The sequence below is a fragment of the Colletotrichum fructicola genome, assembly GCF_000319635.2.
Source record: "Colletotrichum fructicola Nara gc5 chromosome Unknown KSG_Nara_v1_contig04, whole genome shotgun sequence".
Taxonomy (NCBI): domain Eukaryota; kingdom Fungi; phylum Ascomycota; class Sordariomycetes; order Glomerellales; family Glomerellaceae; genus Colletotrichum; species Colletotrichum fructicola.
The window spans coordinates 857,964-878,405 of record NW_027094054.1 but is presented as its reverse complement, the minus strand read 5'-3'; the positions used below and the strand labels follow the sequence as shown (position 1 = coordinate 878,405).

The following is a 20,442-nucleotide window of genomic DNA, read 5'->3' as shown; positions in this document are numbered from 1 at the left end:
ACGAACATATTGAAAGAATGCGTCAACAAAACCGACGTATGCGAATGTGGTATATTACTCTATACCTCAAAGCCCCAAGACATGCTCCAGAAGGTGGCATGAGGGCCTGATTCGGCACTCTGTTCAATAAGCAAAGATGCGCTACTAAGGTTTCTGAAATTGGTAGTTTCATCTCCATATCCTGCACCTAATAGTTGCTCATAAAAATACATGAATATCATAATCGACGGCACCTGCCGTTGCCCTTAGTCCCTTACAACCCTTCTGTCCCCTTCTCCAATTCAATACTCAAGACTTGGCATCCGCGGGCGGCGGGCAAGTAGCACCATCAGGAACCACATTAGTCGCACCGCCAGTGACACCAGTTCCCCCGTAGTAGCACGTGCCGAGATCGTTCTTGCACGGGCTATCCGGTCCAGGGCAACAGTATCCGTACGCATTAACATTGAAGTTGTAGCAGTACACCGGCTGGACGGGAGCGGCCGTCGCGGAGGGCAAGGGCTCGGCTGTCTCGAGAATGGAGCTGTCACTGCTCGTTGGCGGGGGAGGAGGGGGCACGGTGCTCGTGGCCGGCGGTGCTGTGGTGGGAGCAGCCTTCTTCTTGAGATTGTCGTAGACAGCTTGGGGGAAGCCGTCTCGGTCGCCAGGCGTGCCACCTCCCGTGGGAATGGCGGGGAGAGGTGCCTTCGAAGAGCACGGCGTAGCTGATGAGGCGGGTCGCGAGGATGAGGGAGGGGCTGAGGATGGAGGGGTCGAAGTGGGCGGGGCCTCGGGCTCGGAGGTAGGTGGGGCCGAAGTCGGCTGGGCGGAGGGCTGCGCCGAAGGCTCGGCCGGCTTGGTGGGGTTGTTCCCGGGATTATCGTTGCCGCCGCCGCCTCCGCCGCCGTCACCACCACCACCAACAGGGGGGACAATGGGAGGGACAACCGGGGCGATGGGAACGGGAACGGGCACGATGGGAATGATCGGTACTCCGCCGTCGTCCGTAGTAGGCGGCGCAGTGGAGTAGTAGATGGAATAAGACACGCCCGAGGAGGACACCAGGGAAGCCGGGGGCCGCGTGGTAAAGACGGGGGCGTCGCCTGCCGGGCGAGAGGGCGTACCGGCAGGACCGCTGCTCGCCGGACGAGAGGGTGTCGCTGGGTTGTTGGTCGCGGGCCGCGAAGGTGTTCCCGGAGGGTTGCTTCCAGAGCGAGAAGGTGTTCCCGCCGGAGCGTCACTTGCAGAACGAGAAGGCGTAGCAGGCTTGTCAGTCGCAGGGCGTGAAGGCGTTCCTGGCGGCTTGCTTGCCGACCCAGAGGGCGTTGCTGGCTTCTCGCTTGCCGAGCGAGAGGGCGTTGCGGGCTTGTTGGTAGCAGGACGGGAGCCGGTTGCCGGGATGTCGTCGACAGGTCCAGAGGGTGTGGCCTCACCAGTGGGTCTCCTTGAAGTCGAGCGGGTGGGTGGACGAGAGCTCGTGGCATTTCTCCTCATCGAGCTCAACGTCGACGCCGGCCCGGCTTGTCTGCGAAGGAATGCTTCGTACTCATCCCTCGGGCTGTAGCCCGACCTGGCCATGAGGTCCTCCGTTCCTCCCAGAAGCATGTCGGGATCGTCTCTCTTCATGATAGTGCAAGAACCACCAGGCGGCGCGCCACTCTCAGGGTTCGCCATCACTTCCAGGGCAAAGAAGGCCATGTTTTGGGCGTTCTGGATCTTATCCTTGGGCGCAAGTCTCGAACAGCTGAGCGCGATGTGTTAGTGAGGATATCCAACCAGCCGGGGGGAGTGTTGTTTTTACCATCCTGCATCGTAGCAACCACTGCCATCCTTGTAGGCTGGGTCAGGAACGTCGATGCACCGCCGGTTATCACCCACAAAGGCGGCCAAGTGCTGCACCTCGTGCAGCAGAAAGAAGCCCGCAGACCCCTTGAGCCTTCTGTTCTCCTGCCAAAACGCAAGCATCTCCTGGTTCGACACACCCTCGAAGAACTTATCGCACAGGACGATGGAGTGGCCGGACAGTCCTCCAGCACCGTGCTGGTGAGCCCCGGCCACCAACTCGCCCGCGCACATGCTGTTGTCTGCGGCAGCGCACATGTACGTCAGACCGGTGGGGCTGAGGTTGTCCATTGTCATGTCGGCGACGCGGTTGTTCGCTCCCGGTGGCTTGAGGTACGTCAACACCGAGTCGTAATTCGACTGCTTCAGGGTCTTTCGCAAGTCCGCCTTGGAGTTTGTGTCTGTATCACCGGGTTGTCAGTGTCTTCGTTGTGCCTCGAGACTTCGCACGTGTTATGTGGCTCTCTTACCACCAAACCACAAGACGAACGCATCAGAGAACTCGGTGTCCGGCTCCGCAAGCACGGCGGATGCGATCGTGGCCAGCGCCTGTGCGTCATTGACGATTTGCGCCAGCCTGCCGATCTTCGCCTCAGAGCAGCCCCATTCGCTGCCTATCTCTGTGTCGATGACGAAGTAGCCGTCTAACGCTCTTCTGCTCAAGGAGTGTAGCGCCTGGTCCATGGACCGGGCATCACGGGCGGAAAGGCCATGGCCCTTGTGGCCAAAGACCGTGGCTGGCCCTGAGCTCAGGACCAGCGACAAAATCGAAACGAATGGAGTGAAAGAACGTAGCATTTCAAAGAATGAATGAGTGTGTGGCCCAGCGGGTGGGGAGCCATTGTGAAAAACAGAAAACGTGGGCTGTCAAGGGATTATTTCTATTCACTCCATGAACTCGAGGAAATTACCATCGTCCGTAGACGCCGCTCACAGTAGAAATTCTACATGATAGTATGAGTAGCCCTATAAGGCCCTCAGTGACAGGTAGAGAGTTAATCAAAGAAGCATCTTTAGCTTCGCCAGAGGTAAATGGAAGACGAAGGCTCAGCCGGGTTATAATTAGTTCAGACCAGACGGAAAGGAGGGTCTTGTAGGTCGCCTGAGCGCATCCTGCGGTCCTGAAGTGCCCACTCTTAAGGCGAACGCAATCAACAACACTAGCCGGGGGCCTTGGCGTCGTCTGGTCCTTATCTGGTCATCTGACGAAGGTTGTCGGCAACTAACAGTTTGACAGCCAGCCCCATTTGGGCCACCCCGAACCCACCCAGCGAGTGGGAAGTCTCGTCGCGTGCGAGTAATCATGCTCGCGCCAAGCGTGCCATGTCATCATGCCATGCGAACCCCCCCGACGTCAAATCTAACTCCCAACATGGGCAACCAGGCGTCGCCGATCGAGTGTCGTGATTTCGCGTGTCGTGATTCGCGGGCCCTGAGTGGCCCCCGGATACCATATGCCGAGCGTGTCGTACCAGCCGCCCTGGCCAAGCCTCAGCTTGAGTTTGAGAGAAGTTGTTGGTCAAAAGGTTGTTGGCCGTGTTGGCCGCACGAGTGGATATACTTGCCTAAATTGGGAAATAATCCCCACGGGTAATGTACACTTCATTGGGAATAAGACGGCTTCTGAGACTCTAGCGACACAGTTCGTAGGGACGGGGAGTTAGGGCTGCAGAATATTGCGAGCGCTGACTGCGAAAATTCCAGGCGTGACGATTCCTTCATTGTTCCTATTGTCTGGCAAGATCTAAAAGTGCGAGTAGGATGTTCTCGAGAGTAACCGTGGGAAGGGGGCTGTGTTAGCTCGGCGAAAATCTTCCTATCTCGAGAAATTATATGCCGTGTGCACCGGGACCGGGCGAAACCCACAATCGCCGACTTGCTGCGTGTTAAATGGTGGATCGGCCGTGGACAGTCCATCCCCCCTGCTCGGGGGCCCTAGAAGAAGGTTTCTAGAACCTTGGAAGATGAGGCCATCATGCGGGTACCTGAAGAAACGCTGTCAGTGTCAGCGCCTTGCGCACTAGACGGTATTTGTTCTAGAGGGAAAACGTCGTGTCTATTTAGTACCAGGTATTCCCATCAGCTGCCAATGGAATTAAATATAAAGAACCCCTCAATCTTCAATGTCTCTGCTCAAGCACAAATTGCGATTACCTTAGCGTGAACAGAAAGCGCCGGTCCTTTCTGATCGGGTCGACGTCCACCACGTCCACCTTCAGCAGTCCACTGAGACAAATCGATCGGGTAGCCCATCTGCGCCCACGTTTTACTTCCAGACGGGAGACCTGTCAGGCCTAACTTCGTAAAGGAATGAACCACCACCCAAGGCCGACCTTCGGCAACACAGTTTGTGCCAGATACAGCAGCCTTAACACCCAGCCTAGTGTTCTGTGCGTCGGCACTAGTTGCGTCACAGAGGGGCAATAACGTGATTATTTCTGTCCCTGTCAGCCCGGAGCCATCCGCAAGCGCTTTTAGAGGTTCACCAAATGTCTCACGTTCCGATACTTTAAAAAGTTCTTATTTGAAGATCACTCCCATCCAGAATACAACCCTCCATCTCTACGTCAAATCTGCGCAAAGCGCCCTGATAGGGTGAGAAACTGAGAGTACCAACGATCAGATCAGGAGTATGCTCGCCGAGTGTGAATCTCGCAACATATTACCCTCCGTACTTGCGTATATTTAGGTTGCTCGGTATCGCTATTTTTTTGTTGGGTTGCTCCTTGCTGTGGTCTGTGGATTAGTAGTTCCTCGGCTCGGGGGAAGCACCGTCGCACCCGAGAAGCGCATTCTCGGACCCCAAGTCCGACAAGGTTTGGCCGAATCCCGTGGGGGGCTACTCAGCCCGCCCAGACGTTGAACGACTCGTACAGGCTTGGTATTCTATCATTCCCCTGCTGTGAGTTAGCTTTCGCAGATTAAGAGCGTAAGGATGGTCAGATTTACGGTGGAAGCCAACATGAACACGCCACATGACATGGTTATATAGTGGCTGGTATTGAACCTTCGCAGACGGCATTTAAGGATTACTGAACCCCATCTTCGCCTTGGTCTCCATATCTCTGGCCCTGATCCGCGCCTCGTTCCCGGATAATAGGACGCAGTTGTCAATTTATTCGCCCGTCTCAGGCGGCTTTTACAGAAGATATTTGTCTTTAAGTTCTCGTTCACGTGCTCAGATAAAGAGTCCCCAGAATTACATGAAAATGTTCTTACATCTATGGCCGAGACAGGCCGGATATAGTAAAATACCAGCCAAAAAGGCCCAATCCTCATTTTCTTCCCGATCACAGTACTCAAATGCCACGGAAAGTGGGGGAAAGCTTATGGGAGCCCATGTTAAAGCCTGGCTGAGACAGCCATAAGTCCTGGCCGCCGGTCCCTGGCTGGAGACTGGCAACGAGATTCGGATCTGGATCTTGGGGGTCTCGGGGGCCTCGTCCTCCTTGCACAGAAGGGAATGCATAATCAGTTCTCTCAATGATGACAAGCCACGCTCCGCGGACCCTTCTCGCTCCCCAGCGCACCCCTTCGTGGCTGGAGTGTGGCTCGGCATGTGTGAACTCCGCTGTTTACACCACTCTGCAATAGGCTCTTATGTAAGTCTTCATTCCTCTGCCCTCTGCCTTGTGTCTAGACTTCTCTCTGCCGGCTAGCGCATCCTCTATTTCTCATTCAAAGACCTCAGTTCTCAAGTACCCAATCACCAGTGACTACCTCGTCGTCTAGCCACGCTAAGGGTGCGCCCCGGAGCGTGGCCATTCATGAGCGACTCCCGAGATAAGAGAGGCTCAAGTATGTCTCTAGACATGAGGTGACAGCAGACCAGATGCCCATGTCCAGCCAGGGAGGCAATGGGACATCTCTAGCATTATGGTCACAGTAGAGAAAGGCGAAAGTATTCATTGCAATCTAGAGCTGGGATCTACACGTCTATGGTAGCAGCCGTCCGGTTGCAACGGGTCCAAATGACACATCAAATCAAATGGTATCTTTTATTCCCCAGTACGATTTCCTCCCAGACCTAAACCATCTCAGACAGCCAACGATATCACCCCCACAAAACACTCCGACTATCCCGCGTATTAATCCAAGTATACTGTCTCCAAGTCAGCCCTCACTCACCAACCGCCATCGTTTGCGAAAAGCTCACCTCGACGCAGCATGGCTGTCCGTCCCCCACAGTTACAGCCAGCAAATTGGCCTCGCTCATCACAGGCCTCAACCCGAGCCCTTCGAGCCGTTCCCACCACTCCGCGAACTGGCTGATCTTCGGTCCCTTCTCCGGCACGTGGATCTCGATCACAAGCTGCCCGAACGGCACCTCCTTCCCCTCCGTCTTAAACTCCTCCAAAAAGGCCTCCAACGTCGGGAACTCGTCGCCTTCAATATCCATCTTGACTAGGTCCACATAGTCGTGCCCCAACTTCTTCATGATGCTGCTGATAGACCAGAACTGCGTCTTGTCCTTCTCATCGTAGAAATCGTAGCCCGCGACCGCCGCCTTGGAGAGATGCGCGCGGTGCTCGTACGCGTACCCGTCAAGTCCGCGCCCCCACATCTCCACCGTGTCGTCGAATCCCCACACCTCCGCACGCGACGAGCGGTTGAGGAACTCCTCCTCGAACGTGGAGTCGCTCCCGACGCCGAAGCTGTACACTCTCAAGGGCCGCTGCGCCGAGGCGCGGTCGGCGGCGTACTTGCTCATCCCGCAAATCCACTTGCCGCCATCCCCGAGCTTGCCGACGCGCTGCAGGTCCCAGGGGCAGCTGTACGTCGCGGGGAAGAGGTCCCAGAGCGTGTACCAGAAGCGGAGGGACTCATCTCTAGGTGAGAATCTAGCTTAAATGTTAGCAGGTACTCAGTGACAAACAGTGGGCTGAGTGAAGGGCTGACAGCGTGTCGTCATAGTCTTGATTCTTTTCCATCCAATCGTGTCTCTGCCGGAGCGATCTCAGCCATGAGGCTTCGGAGATGGCGGCGCGAGCAAGCTCGCCGGCGTGCGGATCATTTTGGGCCGAAATAAATGTCTTCCACCCCACGCTCAGGAACGGTGTGAAAAGGTAGAGAAGAGCGACCGGGACGATTAGCGCCAATAAGGACGAACTTGCCCACCGGCTCTGAGCCGGGGCCTTAGACGACATGGCGCGAGAGTTTGCGTGTACGAAACGGGGGACAAGGAATGCCAGATGACCTTTTCAACTTTCCAGAAAGATGGTTTCCCGCGCGTGTTCGCAGCTGCGCGCGTCTTGGGGACAGTCCGTCGGGAACAATCCCGCTCGGTTCCAAGCTTCTCGCAATTCCGACAACAAGTCAGTTGGGGTCCCAAGTTGAGCAGACTCGGATCATCTGATCCCCACAACAACCACTCAAATAAACTTTCAGAGAGAGCACTACTGAAACAGCTCCCTTGAAACCATCCGCCGATCCAAATGCACGTCGCGCTGAATTGTCGGCGTGCTGTTCAGTAAGGCAGCCTGTCACGAGTCAGACTCCAGACGATGGCAAAACATCGGACTGCTCCGGGCGTTTTTACGTTGATGCCGTGCATCTCGTATGTTCGTTAAGCTGTGCCACCGTGCCCTTGGAAAACGAAAACAAAGGTTCAACAACGACTGAGATATCGCGGGTTTCTCCATCCGAAGGGGCCCTTCACATATGCAAAGACCTCAGAGGTTGATGTCTCTGATTAATCGAGTCAGGTCAAAGGTGCTTCTTGCACACGGCGCATAAGTGCCGATTTTCCAGACGAGCGCTGAAGCAACGATAGCCCACTTGTATCACGCACCCAAGTCTGAGCCATGGCCATGGGATATGGATCGTTCGTTCCATTTGTTTGGGAAACTCCCGCCGCCATCTGCTGTAAGCGTCCAAACATGCCGGGCTCTTCCCGGAATTCCCGGAGATATCCAGCATCAAAGAGATGGCCCCGAGGCAAGCCAAGACCTCGCACGCCACGCGTTGTCGGGGGCCAGAGCAGGTTTCGGTCCCAGGAAACAATGAAACGTGCTTCCGAGGATAGAAAAGGAGCGGTCTAGAGGTCGAAATGATCGGCACTTCTCCAGTCGCCCAACCTGAGGCTGGAAGACATGAGTAGAAGTATTTGACTTGCGCCGGCTCCCACCCGTCCCGATCCCAGGAAGCCCTTTGATAGAATCCATTTACTAGAGAAACTCAAAGCACGCACTTCCGTGAAGTCACAATGAAGCTTATTTCAACTCTCGTTGTCTTGGCCAGCGCTGGCGCTGTTGTTGCTGTAAGTTGATGTCGTCACACAGTATATCCCCCTACTCACCTGCATCGAAGGATGGTTTGGGTGGTGCCAAATCCAACCCCCGTGTCAAACGCACCGAAGATACCTGGAACCTGCAGCCTAGAAACCTGGAGACGACCAAGGCCAACCCTCGCTTTGTTCGGGCTGAAGGGACCTGGCACCTGCAGCCGAAGCGATCCGACATCGTCACAGGTGACGTGGACGACGAGTTAGCCCAGAAGCGGAACATCGAGGCAACCAAGACGAACCCTCGGGCTAAGAGAGCGGATGGCACATTCAACCTGGTTCCCCGACAATCGGAGACGAAGACAGCGGACAAGCGGAACCTGGAGGCGACGAAAACCAACCCTAGGGTCAAGAGAGCTGACGGTACCTTCAACTTGGTACCCCGCCAATCAGAGACCAAGGTTGCAGACAAGCGGGATATTGAGGCGACCAAAACAAACCCCCGCGTCAAGCGAGCCGATGGTACATTCAATCTGGTACCTCGTCAGTCAGAGACCAAGGCCGCAGACAAGAGAAACGTGGAGGCAACCAAGACAAACCCTCGGAAGAGGCGCGCCGACGGGACTTTCAGCCTCGTACCTCGTCAGTCGGAGACGAAGGTTGCAGACAAGCGGAACGTCGAGGAACGGGCTGAGATGAAGCCCAGCAAGACCAACCCTCGCATCAAGAGAGCAGACGGCACGTGGAACCTTGTGCCTAGGCAGTCGATTACGAAAGAGGCTCAGCCATAGACGGCTGACACCGAGACGGTGGAGTCATCAAGAAGTCGAAGGATGGTGGCGAGAACGGCTGGAAGGTTGAAGTGGACAAAGTCATTTCCTGCTAGTAGGATTTGAACCTGATCTCGTAGAGACTCAGGCGAGTTGCAGCAGCATGGTCTCCAGAGGATGCACGGCAGACTTTGGGCGTCACCAGTTGTAGAGACCGCGCGTGACACGACAATATCTTGGTACCACGGAACATGATAGCAAGAGTGTAGACAATAATGATTCAAAGTTGAAGTCGGCAGGACGACTTTGCCGAGAAACGCAGATCGAGCCGAACTGCCTTCCAGTGACAGCGTCCAAAAGTCAAATCACCAGCATGACGTGCAGCGGGTATGAATGGATGGGTTTCCATGCTCCGAGACAGCGAAGGGTTCCTTGTCCGGATACCCAGGCGTGCGCTAGTGGACCAAGCACGGAGCAGCGACCCCGAGGTATCCGCAGGGGGTCCGGACTCGGAGGCAGCCCTGAGGGTGGATTCTTAGCTCCGGCGCGGCGACACAGGACCCTCCTCCGAACGAGCGATTCTGCCTCGTAAGGCTGAGCAAACGCCACCTCATTTCTGGTTGAGTCCAGAGTCTTCCGCGCGGCTAGAGAAACAGGATATCGGAGTGGTGGAAATGAAGGCCGAGTGAGATTATGGCGCATACATCGCTATGGACGACAAATTATTCGCGAGCGGCCTCCGGATATGATGTAGAGACGGCCCCCAAATGGGGGCTGAATGGGAGGCACAGGACTTCGTTCGCTGTGTAGGTGTGTGTACGTACTGCCAAGGGCTAGTTCGTAATGAACGACATGGTAGGTGATCCTGCAGCCTTGCGTGCATGAGAGGGCACGGAGGGGTTGCCGTGTCGAGAAGTTCAAGCAGGTATTTCGGGATGCCAATGTGGCGGCGTCATGGCAAACGCAGGTTGGCCATTCGATCCAGCTTGACCATGTGGAAAGGATTGCCGCGTCGAACGCGCAACGGACCGCATGTCTGCGTCTGTGTGTATAAATGGGATGACGGGTGGCGAGCGGGCGCTAGACCGAGGGCTGCCGCAGTTCTCTAACAAAAGAAAAGAGGCGACTCGACGAAGGATCAGGGCGTGTTTGCAGAAATTGACGCGTCTGGGCCGAGGTGGTTGCTGTTGAGAAGCGAGAAGCGGCGGCCACGAGCCAATGGAATGTAAGCCAGCGGGTAGCAAGACGTGAAAATGGATTCGTTTCTGTCTGTGGCGTAGATGTTGAGGAGGCAGTCGAACCAAATGAGTAATGCAGGGGTCGTTGAGCTGGCGTCAACAGGACTCCGGAGTCCCATTCCCATCTAGGACTCTTTGGTGTGCAGTCGTTGGTGTGTTGCTGCAGGCAGAAGCCCAAGGGAAGCCGAGGTGAACCTGATCGGGTGACCTTCAGCTGACTTAGTCATCGAGGTCTGGATTTTCTGTCTGAGGGAAGGAGCGACGGCTGCCTGGTGGTTGCTGCTGCTGCTGCTGCCAGTTGAAGCGTGGCATGAGGTACGTACCTTAGGTGCAGCGAGCAGGTGGGGAAAGAGCGGTGTGGGGCACCTTCCAGTGAGAGCGACAGCGCCTTCCAATTTTTCCAGTGGTGTTTTGTGTCACATTCAGAAGGAGCAACACCAAAAAAGGAAAGAAACGAGCCGACAACACATCCACGATGCTGCTGCCATGCGACCAGACTGCACCAAAACACCTCACCCATGGACATGCACCCCGCTCTGCCGCTGCTCACGGACGACGCAAGCAATCGCAATGATGAAAATTCTAAGCTTCTCCTGCTTCCCGTCTGCGGGAAACAAGGCCTTGGTGCATCGGTTGGTCCGACGGGAAGCAGGCTACGGTGGCTTAGCGGAAGCTCAAGAAGCGTTAGAGATGTGCACAGCCCGACCACCCGCACACTAACAGTTTTCATCGCAATCCTTCGCGCACTCGCTACGCTGGCTGCCCTGCTCGGACGAACAGCATTGGACGATTGCTCGGAATGCTTGTCCAGACGACTGGGTGGCTTGTGGCTTCCCCTTGCAGACACTGCGATCCTTCGACAGGGCCATCAACAAAGAGGCCAACGGCCACGGCACGGCGAGCGTACCCGAGCCTGAAGCCCCTCGTCAAACAAGCCCTCTGACGATGCGTCGCTGCCGTCATGGTACGATCGATTACCTACCAACCTCCATCATGGCCTGCTGCAGCCGATGCAGGTCCACGATGTGGACATGGACGTCACGGGCCCTCGGGGTCGGGAGGCTGTGGTTGTTTGTTACCTGCGGAGTCGACCAGCAATGGACAAAGAGCTTGCATGAGCTTCGAGGACGGGACACGGCAAGATGACTCAGGTTTTGCGCGATGCCATTCGCTCATGACCATCGCCAAAGACTCAATTCGCATATTCCGTCGGGGTGATTGGACGCCAGAGTCGAATGGATTCCTGCGAGAATGGAACCGTCGCGACTCGTGCAAGACGGCGTCTGTCGCTTGTCCGACTGAATCATCATCAAAGTCATCAATATCGATAAACACTCTATGTCAACCGCGAACACAGACCACAAATGTCACCATGTGCGTGTTTCGATTGCCGCTGTCGCTAGCACGGCCGCCCTCGCGGTCATTGTCGCTGTGCTCCACGATTGGACCCGTGGGCCGTGCCTCTCCCCCGGGTCGAATAGATTGACGGCCGGGGGACAACGGCCATGGGTGCGATGATGGGCATTGAGGGCTGTGCAGAAAATAGCATCATATCGCCGGAAAATATCGTTTCGCCTTTTTTCAGCCTTCAGCCTTTTCAGTTTGACCTGGGTCCGTCATCTATCAGAGAAGGCTGCGACGGACCACACCACCATTAACAAATGAAGACCTCTTCACCTTGATATCCCAAGGAGGTTACCGAGACGTCGCCGGGCGCCCGTCGTGGCCGGTCCTGGCCAGCCAGGCCTGACGAGAGACCGCGCCGGCGTCCAGCCAGTCGGTTCTGTCGCCATTGTGCGGTGAACCATCACCACATCAGCCAGAGACACACACACACCACCAAGATTCCCAACGCGACGTACATCTTGACGAACACGACCACACCCACAAGTCCTCATATGCAAGGCCAATACAACGGGGACTCAAAAGACACACGGAGCGGGGTCCCGCGAGAGCTGTCAACCATTCCGGAGTCCTTGGTTCCCTCCATCCTTCTTCGCATTGGCAGCTTACGGGCACCCCCTGCGCCCTCCACCAAAGTCAGTTGGTCGGTGCTGAGCCCCTAGGCCTCCCAGCTGCGAAGGCTGTGAATCGCCAGAGAGAAGTACTGCGCAGCGTCGCAAAACGTGCGAGAGACAAAGAGAAACACCCTCCAACGACTCCCCCTCCCAAACAGAGACCCCCAGTCGTACGAAAAGGGTCTAGTGAAGACTCATCGGCCACTCATTCAGGCAGACGCAGGCAGGGGTTGGATCATGGTGGCATGCATCGCAGGCGCATTACACCTTGTAAGGCCTACAAGGCCTCAATCTCCACCATCCCACGACTTGCGTCTCTAGCTGCTGTTTCTTCCTGCGGTACCTCCGTCCGCTGCCATCGTGGCTGCTGCTGCGGCGTACTTCGTCGACTTTCGACTTTCGACTTTCGGCCCCCCCCCTGCTCGTACTCACCTTGGAACGCGATATAATTCAGACGCGGTTTCTCCCCAGACCACGCCGTTCTACTTTACTCGAACTATCCACCCAAACGTTTTTACACTTTGATTCTTTCCCACATAGACGAAGAACGCTACCCCAATCTATCCCGGCCCTGTCGATCCACCCGCACCCGTCTAAACTTAGGCAGATACTTTTCAGCCTCTGCTTTCTCGTCTTCGACCTCAGTCATCTGGTATTTAATTCTCCAACATTCACCTGCATAACATCTTGAAGCACCAACCAACTTACACTTTTACTATTCAGACAACCTCCAACCAACAACACTCGGTCTTCAATACAGCCTGTTGGCACTGACACATTGTCCTCCACTCGTGCTCCCGAAGCTCTCTACCTTGACAACACCATCGTGTTGAAGCACAAGTCTCGCCGCTCCGCCAATACTCGGAGCGCACTCCAACAATCTTCCACGTTGACGACCACCGAGAAGCGAGTTCGCTTTGCTCCAGAGATCGTCCAACCGGCACCACCCCAGCGCACGCCGCGCACTCAAACGTTCCAACCAGACACCACCATGTGCACCACAGACGTCTACACCGACGTCTACCCAGACGGCCGTCGCAGCGAGTATCAGACACCAAACCTCTGCTCCCACTCTCGCAACGGCCGCCTCTGCGGCAATCCAGTCGTCTACAACCACCCGCCCCGCTCCGTCGGCTATCCCACACAAATGGCTGGCTACCCTGCTCAATACCCTCAGCAACTGCCTCCCTCGCCGCCAATGTCCTCACCTCGCGGCCAATCTGCTGAGTCTCCCCGGCCCCGCACCAGCTCCTCCTCCAGCGACAGGAAGCGCCGGGCATCGGGTATCTACGTCAACGGCCAGAGGGTCCTCGACTTGAACCGCAAGAACCGCTCTCGCGCCGAGCGCATTGTCATTGTCGACTCTCCTCCCACCCCGCGCACACCACCCAAGCAGTTCTCCACACCTTACACCGCGCCGCCCTCCCCCAACGCTGGCGACGAGCCTCACTTCCGCTACAGCCACGTCCCTCGCGGCTCCCACAATCTCCGCCCCGTCATTGTTGACGAGCGCCCGCGCCCTCCCAAGGTTGAGATTGAGGTTATCGACGGCGGCCACCGCCGCCATCGCTCCCAGGACTCTAAGCACAGCCACTCCAGCGCTGAGGACGAGGAGCGCCGACGCCGACGTAAAGAAAAGGAGCGCAAGGAACGTGAGGATCGCGAGGAGCGTGAGCGTGCAGCCGAGGAGGCGGAGCGAAGGCAGCGCATTCTCGAGCGCATCGATGCCCAGAACGAGAAGATCTCCCGCCGCCCGGCCGTCCCCGTTCCTCCTGCCCCGTTCAAGCGCTCCTCGACCGGCTACGCCAACGTTCCCTTGTCTTCGGACCAGGAACTTGTTGACGCTGTCCGCCGGTTGGAGATCAACGAGCGCCTCGCTGCTGAGCGTCGTGCCCGCGAGCAGCGCGAGCGCGAGGAGGAGGACGAGGCCCAGCGCCGCCGCTTGATGGAGCGAATGATGCCTCGCCGGAGGGCCACTGTGGGTCCCGGCAGCCGGCGCCACCGGGTCCTCTACGATGATGGTCTGTACCGTTGGGAGTAAACGGTTCAGTCATATTTACCACGCAAATGCCTGTTCTGTTTAGAGATCTTTGCGCGTCTGATATTATTATGCACATGTATTCTAGATAGCAAGCGTTCTGCCTTTTTTGTCTTTTTTTCTTGGTTTACACCTCGGGCAGGGTAACAGGACTTGTCGGGGAGGAGTGATCGCCGGGATAGCGATGGGATGATACCACAGCAATTGGACAGCATACATAGAATCACACAAACAAACAAGCAAAAAAACAAGATGATTCAAACAAAAAAGACAGCCCTATTCTCGCGATTCGGTGACATTCTACGAAAATCTTCTGTATTGTTGATATCAAAAAAACGGTCCTTGTGATCGCTTGGCTATGCATGTCTCACCTGCCTCCCCCTGATCTCCGGACCTCGAGACACAACCCCCGTATCCGTGGCGTTTTACGGTTCGTTCGTCTGAAGATTTGGGGATGTGGTGGTGGCCGGGTGAGTCAGGACACCACATTTCAGTTTTGAGGGTTTAAGCGAAGGGGACTTTGAAGATTCGCGAGGTGGTGGTGGGCCTCGGCAGTGCAGAATTTGGGATTTGGGAGGATATCGCGTTTCTTGATTTTTTGGAGTTCTTTAGAGGGGGGTATTGCTTGGAGAGCCCAGGGTAACTTGCTTATCGATAGGCGCGGGGTACTTCGTGAGCACGGCGGGGTGAATGGTTGGGAGGATGGGGATTGTTGCCTGGTGCTATTCTTCTTCCCGCGCGACATCGGGACCTAGCATTTGACGTGCTTGCGATTTCGCTACCTAACGCGATCGACTCATCTCGCGCCGTCGCAAATCATCCGTGGCTTTCTGGCGAGGTTGATGACTGCGCTTGCGTAGATGGGATAGGCAACCTGGGTTGGGGTAGGCGGAGGGGAAGGGAGGATCCTTGTTTGTGTTGCGGGACGGGCCTGAGGACGCAACACTAGTGATTGCGCTGATGGTGGCCGGTGTGAGTCGTGACGGGCTGGGGGAGGGCTCGGTGTGGTTCGGTGGACGAAGGGTGATTGGATTGGTAGTGTAGGGTTCTATCCAAGCTGTTGACGGGGTGGGTTTCCCACGTCGCATCGCTTTTCGGTACAGAAACATTCCAACTCGAATGTCTCACCTCGGCCAAGGAAGATTTGGAGAACCAAGACAAGAGGGGAGACGCACACACATATTTCTCCACACGCACCGAGGGTGAAGGACGGTCCCGTGGCGCGCAGGGAGGCCTTCGGGATTGGCCCGCCGCCGGTGTGTTACCGGATCCACCCACCCACACTGCTCGGGGGCCGGACGCCGGGAGGAGTGGTATCAGTCATTGACCGCGGAATGGGTGACGCATTCTAGCGGTGAAGGAGGTAGGCGTGCCTGAGGTTTTGGCGATGTGCGGTTTTGGGGGTGGGATGCCTGGGTGGTGGTGTTGAGGGTGAGCGGAGAGGTGAATGAGCAACGGCGTCCGAAACGATCCAATAGGCGCTAAGACCCGGATCCTACCGCTGCCAGTCCACGGAGGCTTTTGATCAGGACTTCTGGATACGGCAATTAACTCAGTCTGGCCATTAATGAGGCCGCGAAGCCTGCAAGTAACAATAGACTTTTGGTTTTGACGACGTCCCTAGTACACCTTTTATGAAGAGTCTTGCGACTTAGGCGGGTACTTTCAGGTAACAGAGGAGCCATACGGCAGTCAAAAAGGTGCACTTCCAGGCCGCAAACTGCGAAAGAACAAGTTAGAAGGGAAGAAGGACCCAGGTAACACAGAAAGATGGCCTCGCAGCCGCAAGTCGAAGGACGAATCAAAATTCATCCATGCTATTGTCCCTTTTCTCGCTCATTTCATCATCATCAACGCTGTTGGTGCTAATTTAGGTAAAGTATCGATGCTAACCTGGTCGTTGCTAAATCCATTTTATCCGCCCAAATCATAAGGTTTTGTCTGAATGCTTGTTATGATGAGCTAGAACTACCAAACTTGGCAACTGCAATAGCACGAACAATTGTTTGACCCGTCTTGAACATCGATACTTAAGCAGTATGATGACGCTTTGATACTCCATCAACTGTTGATATACTGGCAGCACAACATCCAATTCAAAGGTGAATAGAGATTGGATGTATCTTCCACACAGAACGAGACATTTCTAACGAACTCGACTTTGCATGTCTGCATACTTGCTTTAGACGATTTACAACACTTGACTTCATTGAAACGCGCTAATCCAGCCGGCGTAAGATGAAAGCACCAAAACTGCCCCTCGAAAACCAGCCTCTAGGCTTGCGCACCGTTGCAGAGAACTGAAGCACCGTTATCGAGTAGTGCCTGCAACGTGTCGTGGTCATCTTCCTCCGCCAGCTTCAACAGCCATTCTTTCGTTTGGGTTGGGTCATCCTCCACATATCTGTGGAGCAGTCCAAAGAACAGGCTTTGGACGTCCGGTTGCCCTTTCCTAACTGCAAGCACAATATGTTCAAATGAACAACTAACTCCGCGCTGCAGTAGCATTTCGACAGTGCTAACGTCGCCGTGCTCAATGACGTCGGGCAAGTGCTGCACCCAACGATCTGGGCATTCGTGTACGAGGAGTCTCAAGTAACCAAAAATCAGCTGCTTTATGCCCTGGGAGTTTCCGTATTTTGCAGCGTCGATGTGCTCTGGTCGGAGCTCAGCTCCTGCATCGATGAGCTGCCGGACAATGCCCTCAAGGTGCTTTGTAATTGCCTCACCTAGGGGCGAGAGGTCGCCTAGGGGCGAAAATTCCCGGCCTCCTTGTTCGTTCACCGCACATCCATTCTTCAAAAATATCCGTACCATTTCTTCGTGGCCTTGGTCGATTGCCAGCAGCAGCGGGGTACACCCGTCATCTGTGGACGATGATACGCACTTCAACGCTTCTAATGCGATCCCATGGCTTAGGATTATTTCCGCGCAGACCTCGTGCTCAAACCGACCATACTCAGCGCAATAACCGAGCGCAGTTCTTCCGGCCTCGTCCTGGGCTAGTGGATCAAAACCTATGCTTAACATCGCGTCTACAGCCTCGAACCACCCTTGTCTCGCTGCTAAAGGGAGTGCTGCACTGACAGAGTTTTTTTGTCTAGGGTCGACAATGATTTGAGAACAACTTCCCTCCTACATACCACCCCACCGGCACCCACTGTTAGTGCCGCGCTGGGTCCGCCACCCTAACACTAACACCACCAAATCTACCCCCCACGACCAGAACCCTCGCCCGCGATGGCCTCACAGCCAGCCGCGGGCCCCTCGCAGGGCCCTAACGGCCTCCTACTCTCTATGCATAACCTGCCGAAGACCCCTCCCCCCCCTACCTCCCTACCCCCGCGCCCGAGGGGCCTCACGCCCCCCCCTATCCGGCCCCTGGGAAGAGGGCCACGAACGGCCACTGCCGCCCTTCAGCAAGCCCGGGAAGGCCGGGCCCTCCAAGATGAGGCCCTGGACCTCCTCGCAAAAGGTCTAGATGCCCTCATTGGGACGGCTCCAGCACGTCTGAAGGCTACAGCCCAGGACCTTATCAACTCTTTTGCCAGATTTGCAACCTCAGAAATTTCTGGACCCACCCCTATCCCCGGCCCCGGAAAAACATACGCCCAGGCCGTCGGAGGCCCCACTACAGGTGGACCCCTCTCCGGCCCCGGCCCCGGCCCCAGGCCGAACCGAACAACAGGCCGGCAGGCCACCAACAACGCAAACAAACCAAAACAGACCCAGGACCTCCGCCTACTAGTTCGGCTCCCTGCAGAACATATCCCTACGTCCAGAACCCTAGCCCCCCACTCAGTCAAGATGGTAGTAACAAAGGAGCTCAACCTACAGCCGCAAGACCTAGTTGAGGTCCGCCATACTGCTACAGGCTTCTCACTCCGGCCCCAGAATAAGGAAATCCAGGCCCTACTCCTCCAGAGGGCCCCTGAGATCAAGAACTGTCTCACAGCTGAAAAGGTGGAGGTGCCTACAAAGTGGTATCAGTACAACATCCCATTCTGCCCCCTCTACTTCACAAGCCTTGATGGTAGTAGGGTAGGCTTAGAATCTGAAATAGAGGAGGAGGTCCTTCTAAGGACAAAGCAAAGACTTCTCTCCTGGCGCCCAACCCGAGATAGCCCTAACCTAGCTACAGCCACGCAAAGCCTGATTATTGCCCTCCCTCAAGAGGTTAAGGAAGGCTTCCGCCTGTTTGGCCAGTCAGGCCCTGCCCGTCTGCTTCCCCCAAGGAAGCATACCCCTAAGCGACACTCTCCTGGCTGCCAGGGCTTTCACTCAAACCGCTTTTGCACCAGGCAAGCCCTCTGTGAGAACTGCGGCAAGCCCTTAGATACTCATGAGGCTGGGCTATGCCTAGCCAGATCTAAGTGTGCTAACTGCTATGGGCCCTTCCCATCAAGCCATACAGACTGCCCAGCTAGACCTTTACTAGTGAATGGGAGCCTCACTATCCCAACTCAGAAGGAACTGCGAGGGATCAGAAAAGCTGGAGAGGAAGCAACCAAGAACCTCTCTACTAGTCAGACCTGCCCCCCAGGAAGCACACAACAAGCTAAGGCTAGGCTAAGCGCTACACAGAGGCAACAGCTGTCATCAAAGCGCCCTCGCCCCCCCACACCTACACAAGACTCAATTGTTGTTGCAGATACTGCTAGCATGGCTAGAAGCAGCAGCAGTATGGATGAGGATGAAACTGAGGACTCTGATGCCCTCCCCCTAACTAACCGCCCTATCCGCCCGCTTCCAAGCAGCAGCAGAAGCCAGAGGGTAGCACAGAAGCCTGACTATAACGTTATTAATGCCTATACCCACCTCGACCTCGACTCAGAGCAGTAGGCTCAGAACGGCTACCCCACGGGTACTACGGGTCGCCCAGTGTAACGTGGGGAAGATAAGTCCAGCTCACACAGCTCTCCTAGAGCTCTGCTGGGCAGATCAGATCGATATAGTACTGATCCAGGAACCCTGGATAGGCTATAGAGATAAGATGCAAATTAACACACACCCAGGCTATAACTCATATGTGCCAATAGACTTCTGGAACAGCAGGGACACAAGGCCTAGGGTTATGACCTATACACGTAAAGGTCTAAGGCTGCAGATACAACAACAAAGACCTACCCAATCAAGGGATATCCTATGGGTTAAGGTTGGCAACTTCACTATCATAAACGTCTATAGGCCACCAGGCGAGCCTATAAACCATACAACAAGTACCCTCCTAGGCTATCAACCGCCAGCAGGAGCTCTTATAGCTGGGGACTTTAACGCGCACTGCTCATACTGGGAACCTGGCTCCCGAAGCCGGAACCGGGGAGACGACATCGCGGAATGGGCTGAAGGCCACGATCTTGAGTTTATTGGGGAGGTTGGAGCTGCTACCCACACTTATGGGCACACCCTCGACCTAACCTTCTCAAACATCCCCTTTGCTGAGGCCTATATTAGCCCACATATACACCCAGGGGCTGATCATCAAGCTATTACGACCATTATACCGATAAGCAAGGCCCAGGAACAGAGGCGTCAGACTAGCCACCCTACAGTCCCAGACTCAGCTATACTCCGGCTAGCTGACCTAGTTAAGCTGGGGATCCCAGCCCTACCTACCCTAGGGGATACACCTACTCCAGCAGAAATAGACTCTCTAGCTACCCAACTAGTCAGCCTCCTCTCTACAGCTATAGAAGCAGTAGGGAAGAGACGGACTAACCAGGGCAGGGGAGCCCCCTGGTGGACAGAAGAGTGTTCAGAGGCCCATCGAGCAGCTATTGAGGCTAGGCGACGACAAGCCCAAGAACCTGGGCTAGTAATACCACTGCCTATCCTAGAGGAGCAGAAGGCCTTTCTGACTATAGTCAGGAAGGCAAAACGCGCCTACTGGGCTGCTAAGATTGAGGAGGCTGGGTCTAACCAGAACTTATACCAGATACTAAGCTGGCGTAAGTCTGGGCTAGCTATCAAGGCCCCACCTCTAATAGTGGATGGACAGGCTATCAACAACAGTTACAATAAGGCCCAAGCCCTGCGGAAGGCCTTATTAGAGAGATTTGATGCTGCAGACGACCTACCTGGGAACCCGTTCACTGTTCCTATAGTTGCAAGGCGTCTAATACCCTGGCAGCACATAGTCAGCATAGAGGAAGTACGCCAGGCTACTCTCACAAAGGCTACAACCCCTGGGATTGATGGGATCACTACTAAGTTACTACAATCTATTTGGGGCCTAATAGCTACACCGGTACAGCAGCTTTTCCAAGCCTGTGTCCGCATAGGCTACTTCCCTAGGACTTTCCGAAAAGCAGAGGTAGTTATGATCCAGAAGCCG

The 20,442-nt window shown here is 55.5% G+C and overlaps 6 protein-coding genes across 6 annotated transcripts; 3 read left to right on the top strand and 3 right to left on the bottom strand.

The window, feature by feature from the left end:
• Positions 1-288: 288 nt before the first annotated feature.
• On the bottom strand, positions 289-2,619 carry CGGC5_v007032 (uncharacterized protein; the record flags this gene model as incomplete). Its single annotated transcript, XM_066151786.1, has 3 exons — positions 289-1,723; positions 1,781-2,222; positions 2,292-2,619. The coding sequence occupies 3 exons, from the start codon at positions 2,617-2,619 to the stop codon at positions 289-291; spliced, it is 2,205 nt and encodes a 734-aa protein (XP_066008874.1).
• Positions 2,620-5,875: 3,256 nt separating this feature from the next.
• On the bottom strand, positions 5,876-6,968 carry METTL24 (Methyltransferase-like protein 24; the record flags this gene model as incomplete). Its single annotated transcript, XM_032034644.1, has 3 exons — positions 5,876-5,923; positions 5,978-6,662; positions 6,721-6,968. The coding sequence occupies 3 exons, from the start codon at positions 6,966-6,968 to the stop codon at positions 5,876-5,878; spliced, it is 981 nt and encodes a 326-aa protein (XP_031892871.1).
• Positions 6,969-8,026: 1,058 nt separating this feature from the next.
• Positions 8,027-8,835, top strand: CGGC5_v007030 (uncharacterized protein; the record flags this gene model as incomplete). The annotated part of the gene is made up of 2 exons (XM_032034633.1): positions 8,027-8,080; positions 8,131-8,835. The coding sequence occupies 2 exons, from the start codon at positions 8,027-8,029 to the stop codon at positions 8,833-8,835; spliced, it is 759 nt and encodes a 252-aa protein (XP_031892870.1).
• Positions 8,836-12,307: 3,472 nt separating this feature from the next.
• On the top strand, positions 12,308-14,111 carry CGGC5_v007029 (uncharacterized protein; the record flags this gene model as incomplete). Its single annotated transcript, XM_032034622.2, has 4 exons — positions 12,308-12,340; positions 12,678-12,722; positions 12,794-12,833; positions 12,874-14,111. 4 exons carry the CDS (start codon positions 12,308-12,310, stop codon positions 14,109-14,111), a joined length of 1,356 nt encoding a protein of 451 aa, XP_031892869.2.
• A 2,271-nt stretch (positions 14,112-16,382) lies between these two features.
• Positions 16,383-16,925, bottom strand: CGGC5_v007028 (uncharacterized protein; the record flags this gene model as incomplete). The annotated part of the gene is made up of 2 exons (XM_032034611.1): positions 16,383-16,783; positions 16,838-16,925. The coding sequence occupies 2 exons, from the start codon at positions 16,923-16,925 to the stop codon at positions 16,383-16,385; spliced, it is 489 nt and encodes a 162-aa protein (XP_031892868.1).
• A 423-nt stretch (positions 16,926-17,348) lies between these two features.
• CGGC5_v007027 (uncharacterized protein) lies at positions 17,349-18,232 on the top strand (the record flags this gene model as incomplete). Its single annotated transcript, XM_066151785.1, has 2 exons — positions 17,349-18,149; positions 18,203-18,232. 2 exons carry the CDS (start codon positions 17,349-17,351, stop codon positions 18,230-18,232), a joined length of 831 nt encoding a protein of 276 aa, XP_066008720.1.
• Positions 18,233-20,442: the final 2,210 nt, after the last annotated feature.